The following is a 15,717-nucleotide window of genomic DNA, read 5'->3' on the forward strand; positions in this document are numbered from 1 at the left end:
GTATCAAGACCTGTAGGAACTAAACAATCCTATTTTCTAGATAATTTCAATGCAAAATTAAAAGAAAACAACCATTACTAGCCATAAAACCACATTTTAATAGAATACATTGTTTTTTGTTAGCGCTTCAAGCGATTTACCAAAAAGTGGCCCATTTTAGCTGATATCACCCTAAAACAATCATGCATTTTGGCTCTCTCATAGATTTATTACAGGTCTTCTGGAATTATCACAACATCTACTGTTTCAAAAAAATACAACTTAAATGATTAGTTTTGGTGACGCAGAAAACTGCAGTAATTGAATTTTCTTAGTGGCACGGCCTTTTAACTTCTTGTAAATGATTACAATAAAGTACAGCTGCTGGCTCAGGTCCAACAGGGTCGATTTGATACACTTATTAGACTCAGACTCAGAGAGGCAGAAAATCGATCATTTACATTAGCAATGTATAAAAAAGTGGATAATGTCAGAGCTTGTTTTGTATTTGAGGAAAAAAAATACTGTGTATTCTGTTTTAGGTGAATAGAATTTATAGTGCTCTAAGCTTCAAAATGTTTTATTTTTAAAACTCTAAGCAATGTGATGGCACCCACAGAATGCAATCATTACTTAAAACAATATATTTCACTAATGGTTATCAGGGGTTTAAGAATTTTTGAGACCAAAGCCCGTAAATACAAAACAGTCAGCATTTATTTGTTCTGAAAATAAATGCACAACACATAGCAACATCTGAGGTGACAACATGAAATTTATTGATAGTTTCAGTAAATAGTTTACTGACAGAAAAGCAGAGTAAAACGTCTAATATTTGTAGATTAAAACCTTTATTAAATGCATAAAACTCTCTACTCAAGTGTTAACTGTGCATTCTCATCCCCCTCTCAGCTACAGTGTTGTGGTTTCTCCAACTACACTGATTTTGTGGGCTCTAAGTTTGAAAAGGAGAATGGAAGCAGCCTGCCACCCAGCTGCTGCTGGACCAACAGCCTCCCCTGCAGTCTAGCAGAGGCAGAGCACAGCACTGTGCAGGTGAAATGAAAAATTCTTGAGTGTACGTTCATTAACGTAAAAGGGGGAGGTCAAAATATTACGCATGTCTCTCAGTATAGTCCAATACAATTTAAAAGTAGCACACTCTATAGTATCTACAATAATTAAATTGAATGTAAAATGACTTTAATAAAAATATTCTAACATTAATTCATAAATATAGGATATACTGTACGCTTGTATTTTCAGACTGCATTCATTTTACCTAGTTGTCTCTAATGAACTAGTGACTGAATGTGGATTAATCATAAGTCTACAGCCATATAGCTCTGAGAAACTAACCTTGCCAGCAAGTTGATTTCTCGCGATATTTGTGAGTTCACAAATCTCTCAAGAAACCATCTTGCTCTGCTCCCGCATTCACTGTTCGTACAGAGCCAAGTTGGCACGGGCCAATCATGCAGCAGTATTCGTGTGTGGGGTGGGATATCCGGGTGTGAAGATGACACCAAGAGCCAGTAGATCAAAACAAACATGGCAACGGAGGACAACGATCGTGTAGATGCTGCTATTAAGTCAGTTTTAGCTGAATCTCCTATCGCTTCTTTGAAGGAAGAACAACGAGAGGCGCTTTGCGCATTTCTGGATGGTAAAGATGTTTGTGCTTTTTTACCTACGGGTTTTGGTAAGAGTTTAATCTACCATTTGGCTCGTTGTGAAGATCCCGCGATTGGCTAAAAACAAACCTGTCAGAGGCGGGACATACTGTTGCATTGTCCAATCCGTGCCTCTTTCCTCCGAACGGATTTACATGGAGCAGTCCCAGATTGATATTGTGGAGTACTATCAAGTACTACACAATTATTAATCTGGCTATTGCCAGGTTACTGAGAAACTGCAGTAAGACAAAATGCTTCTTCGAGCTCAATGCGAAGATCATCAAAATCATTCTACCATGCAAACAACAATTTTAACATGCTGGTATTTAGCAGGTATAATGTTTCCAATCTTCACAGACTTAGTTTAGCATGCTAGCATTTGCTAATTGGCACTCGCTAAAACGTACAGTTGTAGCTGGTGAATAGTACTAGTTTTGTGATATTTGGTCATAAGTCAAAGTACTAATGATGTTGCTAGAAGGAAGGTCAAGCAATCCTTAAGGGGATTACAATTCTTCCTGATAGGTCCATGAATGCTAGTACCAAATTTCACTGCAATACATGAATTAGCAGATTTTTCATTATTTTAAGATTAAATATGACAAAATGGTTGACTAAACTGACTGAGTTGAAAAATCATTCACTAGATTCACTGATAGATATATTCTGCTATATTGGCAAACTAGTTGCAACCAACCCTAATTTTCTTAGGGTGGGAATGTTCAATACACTGAAACATAGTGAAAGATTTGCTCCACTGGCACTTGCCAAGATTGTCAAATGTGTGCTTTGTGTAGAACTGACATTTTTATTGGACAAATATTTTTCTCCTCAGGGCTGTTTTGAACAAATCCTGGAGCTCCTCAAAGAGCATGCTAACACTGTGGGAGGCATCGCAACAGGAACTGGAGTGCTAGAGGTAAAACAAATGAAAGGGAAAAGCTAAATTCTCAAGAAAATGTCAATGTGACCACTTTGGCTGATGGTGCTTAACTCTCGTGCATCCATCTAGACGTTTTTGTTCTTTTCATTTTTGATTTGTAGATATTTTTGGCTGTTTTATTTCTACTTTTGGCATGAAATTTGGTAAAGGTGTGTATTTTAAGGGAATTTTGAAATTTTAACCTCAGCCCCCATGATGTGTTAAGGTCCCAAGTGTAAGAATTTTGTATACACAGTAATTATTAAGGACAAAATGTCCTCATTAAAACCTATTATAGCTACTATCTTTTATTCCCTGGCCATTACAAATTCTGAAGCTTTGGCTTCGAAATTGTCATTTTTATTTTTTTCCACTAGATTATGTAATGTTTTCATATTTGGCCCATAGAGCAAATACAGGCTGCTTGCTACGTTATGGAGCACTGTGTGTGTGTGTGTGTGTGTGTGTGTGTGTGTGTGTGTGTGTGTGTGTGTGTGTGTGTGTGCGCTCAGGTGCTGGCTATACTTGTGGGGACCAAATGTCCCCACAACTGTAGGAAAACCGAAAACAGTGTCACTTGTGGGGACCTCATTTCGGTCCCCACAAGTTTAAACAGTGTTTTCTTGGCCATGTTGTTGTTACTGAAAAAAGTAAAAGTGCAAAAACGTTTCTTTAGGGTTAGGCATTGTTTAGGGTTAGGGTAAGGGTTAGGGGTTAGATATGAATGGGAGTCAATGGTATGTCCCCACAATGATAGAAAAACACAGTATGTATGTGTGTGTGGGTGTGTGTGTGTATGTGTGTGTGTGTGTGTTTATATGTGGGGTGGCTATATGGTGGGGATGTGTGCATTTTATAGGGGGGGTACTCTTGTACTGACAAGCCTATAACAATCCAAAACTGAATTGTCCCTTTACCACTTATTTTATAGAAAATAATTAATTTTATTTCATTCCATGAAAGACAGCAACATGCATGCAAACTGCCACTGAAAAGGTTAAAAACCTGAAAATGAATAAATATTTGGTAATAATGATCAGGACTGATGTAGATCAAAAGAGATAAGTCATTGAAAGTGAAAATAATATTAATATGTAATGTTCTTCTGGCATTGTTTTCGATGTGAACATTTTTGTCTTTGAGGACCTCCGTTTAACTTTTTAAAATCAATGTTTAAGGGTTAAAAATGTATCAAAGAATCTAAAAATCCCAGATGCAAAGCCTCTATCTGTGGGGTTATTGTGTTTTAGAGAGCAAAATCTCAACCCCGCGTTGAACTATTTGCGAAACACTATAACCTAATTAGGGAAACATTATACACCTGTATGAGCTGGACAGTTCTATGCAGTTATGAGAATGTCAACGAAACATGACAGCCCTCAATCAAACAGTAGCTACCCAAAACATATAGAAAATACATTTTACACTATGAGAAGCAGCAGGAGAAGCTGAATATGAGAAATATAAGAAATATAACAAATATTCAGCATTCAATATGAATGGCAGTAAAAGAGAGTGACCTTTAAGTCAAGAGCAAGACTTTCAAGTATGTCACTCCTGTGGGTTAGAAGGGCTTTTTTTTAGAATAAAATTATTGAAATTATTATTAACCTTTACCCTATAATATTTTTAGGGTATCAGTTTTGGTAGAAACAAGTGGGTCTCAGAGGACTTGTCAAGTTTGTTTTTTTTAACTATTCTTGAGAAACCTTAACTTTTGTGCCATCTGAGATAACCAAAACAGCATTTATCAACCACACAGTCTGGTTAAAATAAATATTTTCATTTTACATACCTTCTTTGGATTCACAAATTGTTGTGTTTCTCCAGATTGCTGCCATGATTGTGTCCATGTACTTGTACTGCCACCTGGACAACAGAGTCAGCTGAGGCTCCTTCACAGAAAACAAAATGGGTATAACAATGATAGATCATGTGATTGACTATTTAAATCATTATTAAGGGAAGTCTTGTTGTTTTGCCACCCACATTCTCTTTTTTTACTGTTTGTTTTCAGCCATGTTTAGGATATTTTCCTAAAAAAAATCTTCTTGTACATATAGTAAAAATTTACAAGAGCAGCTACAAAGAGTAAAAATATCTAATTTGACAAAAAAAAAGTTCCATTTATTACATGCATTACCGTGTGATCATTCTCTGAATTTCTTTTCTGGATCCTGAGATTATTCAACACATTCTGTCTTTTCCTTTGCTTTTTGCTAACTTATAAGTCATAGTTTTGATTAAAAATAATCTAATTTGGAGTTCATTTTTGTGTTCCGTCTATATCATGAAGTACATGTTTTAAATTGACTCTCATCAAAAGAGGCACCAACCTGGCTGACTGAGATGTCCACTAACACCAAGCAATATTATTTGCATTCCCTCACAGAAAGTTTAGATTTAGATACAGTTATATACTGTATAGGTAGACTCTTCAACCTTCTGATCTACATTTGGTGTGTTGATCTAGTTCAGTCATACACTACTACTAGTTCAGGGATACTATGGATACTACAGAAAGATGAAATAATGTGACACTTTACATGATGCAATTAATGCTAAAAACTCACTGTAATGGGGCAGTCTTTGATTGCAACTAGCTGTTGCCTGTGAGCAGCTGCAGCTATTCTGCCTGACTGTGCTGCTGAAATTGTAGCTCGATATGGTCATTGTTCAGACTTCAGCAGAGAATGAATGAGATTGCAGGTATAAGCAACCGAAATGAGCTTGGTCCACAGGGTGACTGGGCTCAGCCTTAGAGACAGGGTAAGAAGCTCAGACATCCAGAGGGAGCTTGGAATAGAGCCACTGCTCCAGTTGAGGTGGTTTGGATATCTGATTCGGATGACTCCGGGGAGACTTCCTTTGGAGGTTTTCTGAGCATGTCTACCTGGGAGGAGACCCCAGGGTAGACCCAGAACCCACTGGAGGGATTATGTATCTCGTCTGGCCGGGGAACACCTCAGGATCCTCCAAGCGGAGCCCAAAGTGTCGCTAAAGAGAGGGACGTCTGGAATGACCTGCTTCGCTTGCTGCCACTGCAATCCTACCCCGGATAAGCAGAAGAAAATTGATGGATGGATTGATGTATGGCAGACATCATGACAATTACTTTGGCTACTGTTGATCAGATGGATAAATCATTCCTGCTCACCCAAGAGAGTGTCTATACACCTTGAGCTATTGCCTATCAGAATGGACAATGTACACAAAAAGGACCATAATATTACTTTATTAGACCTTTAGTCCTGTTTTAGTATAGCACAATCCTTAAAAAAATCCAATAGGTCAAGAAGCACAAGCAATCAGGTTCAGACATTTTGCAAATAAATATATCATATAACTACCTATAAATGCCCAGACTGTCCATTTTTATTTCAGCCCGAGGTTTTGACCTAGTGACCTAATGTAGTTATGTGCTATCAGGAATTGCCTTTGACATTTCAGGTGTGCTTGTATTTAGTTTGGCCTGATGTGGTTTAAATAATTTGGAAAAATTGTTTACTTCTAACCTGTCTGAGTGCTTGTGTTTGTTGTTCAATAACATTTATTGTAATACTTCCCCCAAATCTGACTTGTACTTTGTTGGGTAAAAAAATTATAATTAAGCCAACATTAAGAACATGCACCTGCATCTTAAACTATTTGATCCAGCTCCGTGTCTCTTAAATTGCCCCCAGGGGACAAATACATGTTTTTGAATTGAATTGATTTGAATTTAATAAGTAATATAAATGTGACCAAAAACTTTTCTATTAGTCCCATATCCTAAGATAAGAACTATTACATCTTCTTTGAGAAGCTCATTTTATTTAGGGGAAACAATAATTTCATATACCAAAATCTGCTGCAAGTCTGGGGAATGCTACTGAATGTCTACACAGCATTTTTGGATCCAGCAGGAGATGTCCAAAATGCATAAAATTGCCTCAGTGTCAGTGTAAATGTTTTGGGAGTTAGAAGGGAGCTTACAAAATTAATGCCAATGTGCTGAGCTGACTAACCAACAAGGGCAATAATGCACATGCCTGGCAGTAGCGTGGAATATGCATGTTTAAGCAAAGGAAAATTCTCACACAGTCAGTGTACAAAAGGCAAACAATAGGCTGTTTGAAAGATGGAGATCTTCCAAAGATTGGAAGATGCATTTGTTACTTCCAGGCTTGACTATTGCAATTCCTTACCATCAGGATGTCCCAATATGTCTCTGACACACCTGCAGTTGATCCAAAATGCTGCAGTGAGAGTACTGGAGGGAGTTAGCAAGAGAGATTCATATTTTCTCCTATATTGGCTTCTCTTGATTGGCTTCCTGTGAAATTTAGAATACAATTCAAAGTCCTTCTTCTGACATATAAAGCTCTTAACGACCAATCTCTATCGTAATGTAAAGACCTTATAGTACCATATCGTCCAAGCAGAACTCTTCACCCTCAGCCTGCAATCTTACTTGTTGCTCCCAGAATTTCAAAACGTAGAATGGGAGGCAGAGCCTTCAGTTATCAGGCACATCTCCTGTAGAACCAGCTCCCAGTTTGGGTTTTGGAGGCAGATACCCTCTCTATTTTTAAGACCAGGTTTAAAACCTTCCTTTTTGACAAATCTTGGCTGACTCAGGTGACCCTGAGGGGCTCAGTAGGAGTCTTCATTTGCACAACTGACTTTCGACATCCCTTACTGTAGTTCTGCCCCTAGTTATGCTGCTCTAGGCCTAGGCTGCTGGGGGACCTCTCTTGATTGACTGAGCCCGTATTTACCTTCTATACCGTTATTGTATTGCATTCACTCTGTTTCCCCATGTCCTTTCTCTGAGTGTCCTTGGTCCCAGAGCTGGATGCTTCTGATCTGTGGTTGCTGTCCCACCAACCGACTTAGTCTCCATCACGTCCATTGTGGGATGCTGCTGCTGACCTTCCTCCAGCCCACTGACATCCAGCTATCCATTTCCACCAATCTATTCTGTATCACCCTTACTATACTTGATATGCTCATCTACACGCTGTTTGAATTTTACTACCAGATATATATGTAGCATATTTAATGCCAGAGCCTTACACCATAACAGTAAACTTATGAATCAGTTTCAGTGTTAGCTTGTACTTTGTATCATCTAGCTTATCATGCATGTATCCAATTGTGTGTGATATTTTCCTATTTCTCCCACGCTTCTCCCATCCTTCCCACTCCCCCTCTACCTCTCGAAATCTTCTATGCCTCTCAACCCACTGGCCATCGGCAGAAGAGTCCCACTATTCAAACATCTGGGGTCTGCTCAAGGTTTCGTCTTGAGTTTTTTCTTGCCACTGCCGCCTTAGAGCTTGCTGTGGGGTTTCAGGTATATGGGTTCTGTAAAAGATCTTGAGACCATTTGACCTAGAACTGGTGTTATAGAAAAAAAAATGAATTGAAAATCACCATCTTACAGCACCAAACACTGTAGTAATAACTTGACTTTGACCATGTACAGTAGTCCTTTAAAGCAAAAGCTGTGAAAGTTGGAATTCAAAGAGCAGAAACCTGTTTTGTCCTTGGTCATCCACAGCGGACAGAGAAATCCAATGAGTCCAAAGGATTTGCATACATTTCCCTTGACATATAGGCTTCCTCTCACCATTGCTTTGCCTGAAGGTCTTGTGGGAAATTCGTAGGCAGCACAAGGTCACATAAATACAAAAATCTGACCTATGGTCTTGAAGAGAAAAAAAAACTATACAAAACTCTGTCAAAATATCTTTATTCATTTCCAAGATAAAGAAACTTATTCCTGTCAAATCATATATGAAACTTAGAACGTATCTAAAAACCCTTACTGTCACGCATACAAGTTACGTTCTACTTTTCCAATTTGTCACAGCTTTGGACAAAGCAAACTGAATTGCCGAGTAAATGACAATTTCAGTTTATCTTTTTCGTCATAATTCAGAGAAGCAAGTGTACCACTATGAAGTAAAATGACCAAAAACAAATATAAATAAAGTGTAGGTTGAAGAGTTGGTAGATTTTCCTTGGTCATTCTTTAGGCCCATGGTACACTAATGAAACTGAATTCAGTCATAACACATTAAGCAATACTGCTGTGTACGGGTTTCTGTCTGATGGCATTGCATGACTAGAGATATATAGTCATACATGGTGGTTTCATTATACAAACGCATACTTTAAAATCAAAAGACTGCAGGTACCAATTGAGTGGCATTATAATGTGACACACACACAGACAGACAAACAACAAACAACACACACAGACACCAGTGTTGTCTAATATGAAAACAAACTGACCTCAGCATCTTCTCCTCACATAGAAACACTTCTCTTTTAGTTTGAAGTGGTTTGAAATCAACAGAAATTGATGCTAAAAAGATTTAATTCAGACTTTGGTAACACTTTATATGAATCTATCCATGAATCATTTCTATTTAGCACTGATAATCAGTATAACAATGCTTGGTAAATCATTTTTAAGTCAATATAGTGTATTTTTAATCTGATATAAACACGCAATTCACAAAGACTTGTGATCAACTATACCGTTTGTATGAAGTCGCCATTATTCATAGTAAAAAAAATCACAAATACTTGCCAGCATGTATATGAACAAACACACTAAGTAGCTGAATGTAGGCACAAGCAGTATATATGATTACAGTTAGGTTAGAATATGTTCAAATATTCAAAACCTGTTACACAATAATCTGATGTTTTATAAGGAGTTATAGCTACTGACAGACACAAACAAATAGGTTGTAAAAAATTGTTCAGATTTGTATGTGTTAAGATACTGATCTATGCTGAAGTCTCAAAAAAAAAGTTGAATCATGGTTTAAAACTGATTATGCTTACCTATCGCTTTCTGATAAACATTGTATACATTGCTTTTACCAGAGAAAGTATTTTGTACCACATGATTACGAGAGAACTTGTATGTTGAAAAATGCTCAGGTTCTGAGCAAATTTTCAGTTTCAGTTTATTAGGACACTAAATCTGTCCAGCAACATTTTAGAACAAACCTATCAACCTTTTCCCCACTCTGACATAGAGAGCAGTCCAATGAAAGAATAAAACAAAGGAAAATTTGGAACAAACATGAGTTCAAGCTGATAATATCTGATCACAGCACTTGTTTCAAGTCATAAAACATAGAAGGGTCATTCTGGTAAGTAGTAACTCAGCAGCACTGAGATAAAGATTTTTATATTCTGCTTATACAAATTTTCCAAGCTGATATCTCTGTTTACTGGGGATGGAAATTATGGAGCCTCTGGCTTCAGCGGTGGTTGAGAGACACCAAAACTGACAAGCACCACCAAGAAATTAAGTCAACTCTTAAAAATACTACAAAGTATTAACATATGCGTGCATCAAAACCTGTCAGCAGCATTCAGCTTGCAAGGCCTCCAGAAAAATACTATTTAAAATAAAACCATACTTTTAAAATTAAAAAAGCAAGTAATTGTGCAACACAGAAAAAGAGTTTTCAGTTTTTCACTATTCATTTGTGTAAGTTCAGGGCTAAGTTTCAAATGTTCCTAGTTGTGTAATGAGCACCGTTTACAGAGTCAACTGTCCAGAGTTAAATTCTTATGTTGTCACTATACTGCCACATGATAAAAAGGTTAAGGGATGTTTGCATGCATCATGCTTCTCAATTCATCTATCTTCGTCATGTAGGATCAGAAAGACTAGCGAGACCTTTGACCATGATGATCATCTTTCATTTTCTTTGCAGTCTCTGATGAAACCAAGTGCCCCAGACTTTTGTTTACAAACAGATGCAAGACTGTCTGAGAACTTTGCCTAAATATAACCAAAAAGCACAAAAAAGGTTACTTTATTTCTCCTCTTGATAACAAAAAAATCAATAACATTAAGCTCTAATTAAATGTCAATCCAGATGCTCTTCTTCCCCCCCCCCTTTCCGTTTGCACCTATCATGGGAAAGCATCACTGTCGTCAGTCTACACATTATGTATTACTAAGCTACAATTTCTACACAAATCGGGTTGAAATTGTAGAAAATTTTTCTGCTTTCTGTCTCTCAGCCACCATTTACATTCCCTCATTAAACCTAATCCGAGGCAACTGACCCAAGCAGTCAATAACGGTAAAAACCCACAGGGCTTCTTCACTCTGTATCAGTCTTTGAAAAATATGTTGACTCTTTAAATGTTCATTTAAAAATATATAGACATGCATGTACAATATTATTTGTAAACATTAGGCCCTTGAAAAAGCACTAACCGTGATAAAAGTGGATTTTCTTTTGGAAAAAGCAAACAATCCACTAAAACTTGATTAACGGATGTAAAATAAATATAGATAAGTTAAAAGATATATACAAGTTGGATAGCACATTCAGTAGTGGAAAAAATACAAAAACTCTAAATAAAACTGCCTAAATTATGTTGAGTGTGTCAATTGTATCTTTTTTTTGTCAAAAAACTTGAAATCAAAGTACGCCATGGATCAGCCCAGAGTTATCAAAGGAATGAAAAGAACAGTTGTTGACAGATCACCAAATCATTTTGGTTGTAAAGTCACCATTAACCAAAACTGGTCTTAGCATTACCACAACTCTTCAACCTGTTGGACGGATTTAGCACAGCTCCTTAATGCAGCAAAAAAAAAAAAAGGAGGAGGAGAAAAAGGGACTTCATTTCCAGGCTATTCTCTGGTACACAAGTTCAATTTCTCGAAAAAGTCAGACTGGTAGCTGTTGGCCCCATGCTGGACTATTAGTAGTAGTTGTCGAGAATTAACAGCGTGTTTAAGGCCTGGGCTGGTAGAAATGCTTGTGTCTGTAAATAAAACATCAGGTCTAAATTTGTTCCACTGGTGCTCCCTCTTCTTTGGGAGGAGGCTCTAAGTGAATTGGAGTTACACTGGCTGGTTTCTTCACACTGGTCATGAACAAAAAACAGGAGAACAGATAAGAGGGCAGATACAAAGAGCAGACAGCTGGAAAAGATAAGAGGAGTAATGGAGACGTATTTGTGATCAGTATCTTTATGACCATGCATCTTTTATACTCTATTAATTTCTGATATGCTTTTGTAACTAAAAAAGCTGTGAGATTGTTTTCTATAGCAAACGTTCCTGTTTCTGTAGACTAGCCTACTGTATACATTTTATAATGGATAGAAGTCATACAACTGTATGAGCCAGGATAAAAAATGGAAGCCAGGAGGATTTGCATGTGGGGTCATGTTTCATGTCCGGTCTTTGCCCTCCATAAGTGGGGTCATTGTAAACACAAATTTATTCAAATGCACACATCATTTAAACATTACTTACGAGTATGGGGAGATTGGCACAGCCACAACCAAGACATGATTTCTTTTTCTAAAGAGCCGCCACAGGCCTCTGTGATATCCCCGTACATCCAGGTCCCAAACATGCAGGCACTGAACAGATGACAAAGAGAGGCAATTACTCTGTTCCTTATGGCAGGCTAATTTCATCTGTCAAAACCAGGGGAAACAAGCCCTTATGACCATGATGTAAACAAGTATACCTTGGCAAGCTCTGTCCAAGTGGACGTGTCTGTCTCAGTTTCCATCTTAATGAACATAACGTAGATCCTCCCCTCATAGTCTGGCAGGAATGAATCTTCACATGGGTTTTTAGTGTGGTCCAGCACCTCTGCCTCTCTGGGATCACACACACACACACACCAATATATCAACCATGCTATCCATTTTTGTGCTTTATTACCAGAGCAACAACACATTTTACTTACTTGAGCAGGTTTTGGATCTCTGCTTCATAAGCATCTTTCTTCAAGCTGTGAAGCACAACATCAAGACTGTCACTGTTGTCAAATACACTTCACAAACCTTAGTACATCAACTGTGAAATATCCTCTAAATGTCAAATGACTAAAGATTGTACATTCTTACAGTAAGTGCATTTTTTAAAAAGTGGAACACTGTGGTATGTGCCCCTCAAGTCAAATTAAAAATGAAGAGTTTAGATGTACTACATTAAAAATACAAGCCCCACAGTAAAAACTCATTCAAAACACAAAACAGACAAAAGATTAAGATCTTTTACTTTTTCTTGTCCACTTTTAATTTTGATGTGAAAAACAACCAGGCATGGAGGACACCAATGTTGAAAAAAAAACTTCTGCAGAGATGTTCTGCCATTCTTGAATCTACTCTTTTAGCTCTGCCTTTCACTTGGAATTCGTCTTGTCAGTCAGTATTTAGGTATTTCTACAGGCATTCATGATGCCATCTAGAAATGTCATGCCCCTAACCCTAAACCCAAACACCTTTTGCACTTGTGCAGCCCCAAATCATCCCACTGCCATCTCCGTGTTTCACTGTCAGGACTATGCATTCACTGTGGTACTCCTGGTCAGGTTCACACCAAGCATGCTGAACCCCATCTTAGTAAGAAAAAAAATATTGTGGTTTCATCTGAACAAAGAATGTGCTTTTAATATTTGTCAGGCTTTCTTCATTTTTTTTAGCAAAGTATAATCTTGTAGTTTTGCACCAAACAGCAAGCAAGAGTTTTTTCTTATCGCAGTCAGTTGACGATGGTGGAAAGCAATGTACTTCACACTGTCACACAAATTCAGATTTTCATTTAGAATCATTCTGTCAAATCTGAAGCACTCCTAGTCTGCTTTTCAGTGATATTGTGCATATAGCACGTCTGTGGTGCTATTTTAGCAGAATGACCACTGCAGCTCATATCAATAATTTTTTTCCGACTCCGATTCTGTCTCATTCTTTAACACCTGTTTACTGTTGTTTCAGTTTTTCAGTGTGTCTAGTATTTTGTTTTGTTTTTTTTTTACCAGTGGAGCAGTGATACAAACATGCAGATAGACACAGACCATAGCTCCAAAACTGAAAAGGTTCTGCTGTTCACAGCTCAGTTTGCAACCATGTTCATGGAATTAGACTAACTTAAAATCACAGGTGTACTCAATTTTTTCTTCAATGAAAAAAGGCTTTTTTACTCATGTGACAGTCATTACATATGTACAGGGTGACACAAAAAGGAAACTTTTTAACAATCCAATAAAACGAAGAGTGATGGAAGAAAAATATTTTATTCATAGTAATTGAAACCTTAAAGCATGCCATTTAAGAAACAATGATGGAATTTTCATTTTTTAAAAATGACTTCCTGTAGATGGCGTCCTCCTGTACGAATGCATTCTTAAAATCTACCTGGAGCTATCTCAAGAGTAAAGTGAACATGACTCGACCAAGAACTCTGGATGAGTTAAAACATAGAATTCAGGATGAAATTCACAGTATCCCAGCTGAGATGTTGCAGCGGTCAATGAGGAATCTCAACAGCAGATTTCAAGGATGCATTCGTACAGGAGGACGCCATCTACAGGAAGTAAGTTTTAAAAAAAGAAAATTCCATCATTGTTTCTTAAATGGCATGTTTTAAAGTTTCAGTTACTATGAATAAAATATTTTTCTTCCATCACGTTTGGTTTTATTGGATTGTTAAAAAGTTCCCGTTTTTTTGTGTCACCCTGTATTCACTAAAGAGATTCTACTTTTTCAAAATAGCCATTCTAATCTTTTTTTTATTTTTCACAAGAGGAAATAGCACATCGTTCAGCTTCGAATAATATAGTTACTGAAATGTGAAACAAATTTGAATAATTTAACATCTAAGTAATATTGAACAGGGGTGTAGTTTCTTCTTTTCTAAACTATACTTTTTCAGTTAAAAACAGCATTTCTTCCCATCACCTGTGTGTACAAACCTGTCAACATTCTTTAGCTGCACATTGGGAACAGTGTTGAACTTATGTTTCTTGAAATACACCTCCTACAAGACAGAAAAGACAAGGATAGCAATATGATCAGGAAAACAAAAGACGAACTCCAAAAGAAATAACAACACCTTTCACATTATGACTTTACTGCAATAACACATCATGTGAAAGCCATTTAACAAAGAATCATCACTATGCAGTCTTTTACCCTTTTCAGAAATAAAGGCAGAGTTTGTAGACATCTTGCATTACTTAAAAATAACATCATGAATATGAGTGGCGGTCTGTCTTATCTGGCTGATGCCCCTCATCTCATGCTGAATTATTAAGACTTTAAACTGAAAATGTACACCTCCTACACAAAGGTACAACAAGACAAAGGTTGAGGCCTCTAGTTCTGTTTTTAGGGCCCCACACTGCACTCTGCATCATAGGGGAAAGGAGGAGATCAGTCATCTTCAACAACACAGAGATAGTAGAGAAAGCCTCCAGGTGGCTAAGGTGGATAAAGAGAGAATATCCGCCGTTGAGCTGCCACAGTACGAGTTGAGGCCTGATCAACCTCAGCGAGGTTATCTGAGGGAGGGTGTCCGATGTTTGAGAGACTGAAGCACCCAATGATCTCAGGATACATCACAAATGATGTGCCCTGCTTTTTGCATCAAAAGATGTATCATCACAACTGTCAGACTGGAGTAACCAGTGCAGGGTTTCCTCTACATGTAATTGATTGTGGCGCACCGCCACGGCAAAATAAAAGCCGCCACACCTTCAGAAAAATGTTTTTTTTTACCTTGTTTTTATGTTGTTTTATGTTTATATTAATGACGATTATTGTATTAAATGTGATTTCGGCACAAAACGTGGTGGTTTTCGTGAAATGTGAGGCTACGCTGCAAATACCCTACCCTTATTTTGAAAAACCAACACCAGAACACCGGAGTCACTGCCTGGCACCTGCCTGTCTAAGTGCTGCGCATGAAATGCGAAGTGAGTAGAGACAACAGTTCGACGTGGAGGGAGAGAAAAGGGTGAAAGAAAGGTCCCTAAACTAGGTTGTATTTGATACAGTTTTTTTTCAAACCAGTGAAAACGAAATATAGATGCATTAGGCTACAGAAAAAATCCTGAGTCGTGATAAATGTGTTATTCATTGTTTAATACAGGATACGCATTATCATTATTTCAGTGAGATTCTTATTTTTATTTTATTTTTGTACCATTGACACTTGTTAAAGAGAGATTAATCTAGGCCTAATAAAGCATGTCGAGTCTTTGGTTATACAGTAGAGAGATAATATTTTGTTGTAGATTATTTTTTAACTGTAAAATTAAATTTTCTGTTGATAGAGGAAACCCGTTACGTTTCAGATAGACGTTT

At 37.4% G+C, this 15,717-nt stretch overlaps 2 protein-coding genes across 3 annotated transcripts in view; one reads left to right on the top strand and one right to left on the bottom strand.

Moving 5' to 3' along the window:
• LOC110966547 (tetraspanin-1) overlaps positions 1–6,313 on the top strand; it is a 46,552-nt gene extending 40,239 nt beyond the window's left edge. Inside the window, exons 5-7 of the mRNA XM_022215943.2 lie at positions 892–1,035; positions 2,491–2,574; positions 4,408–6,313. Of these exons, the coding sequence (XP_022071635.2) occupies positions 892–1,035; positions 2,491–2,574; positions 4,408–4,467 (288 nt within the window). The 3' untranslated portion in view covers positions 4,468–6,313. The remainder of the gene's footprint in view (positions 1–891; positions 1,036–2,490; positions 2,575–4,407) is intronic.
• A 3,215-nt stretch (positions 6,314–9,528) lies between these two features.
• Positions 9,529–15,717, bottom strand: part of pomgnt1 (protein O-linked mannose N-acetylglucosaminyltransferase 1 (beta 1,2-)) — a 50,526-nt gene continuing 44,337 nt past the window's right edge. For both annotated transcript variants that reach the window (XM_051947293.1, XM_051947294.1), the window contains exons 18-22: positions 14,325–14,389; positions 12,318–12,362; positions 12,093–12,228; positions 11,873–11,982; positions 9,529–11,478 (exon numbers count right to left, since the gene is read on the bottom strand). In XM_051947293.1, coding sequence (XP_051803253.1) covers positions 11,397–11,478; positions 11,873–11,982; positions 12,093–12,228; positions 12,318–12,362; positions 14,325–14,389 — 438 coding nt within the window. In that variant the 3' untranslated portion in view covers positions 9,529–11,396. The remainder of the gene's footprint in view (positions 11,479–11,872; positions 11,983–12,092; positions 12,229–12,317; positions 12,363–14,324; positions 14,390–15,717) is intronic.

The sequence above is a fragment of the Acanthochromis polyacanthus genome, chromosome 4 (genome assembly GCF_021347895.1).
Source record: "Acanthochromis polyacanthus isolate Apoly-LR-REF ecotype Palm Island chromosome 4, KAUST_Apoly_ChrSc, whole genome shotgun sequence".
NCBI lineage: Eukaryota > Metazoa > Chordata > Actinopteri > Pomacentridae > Acanthochromis > Acanthochromis polyacanthus.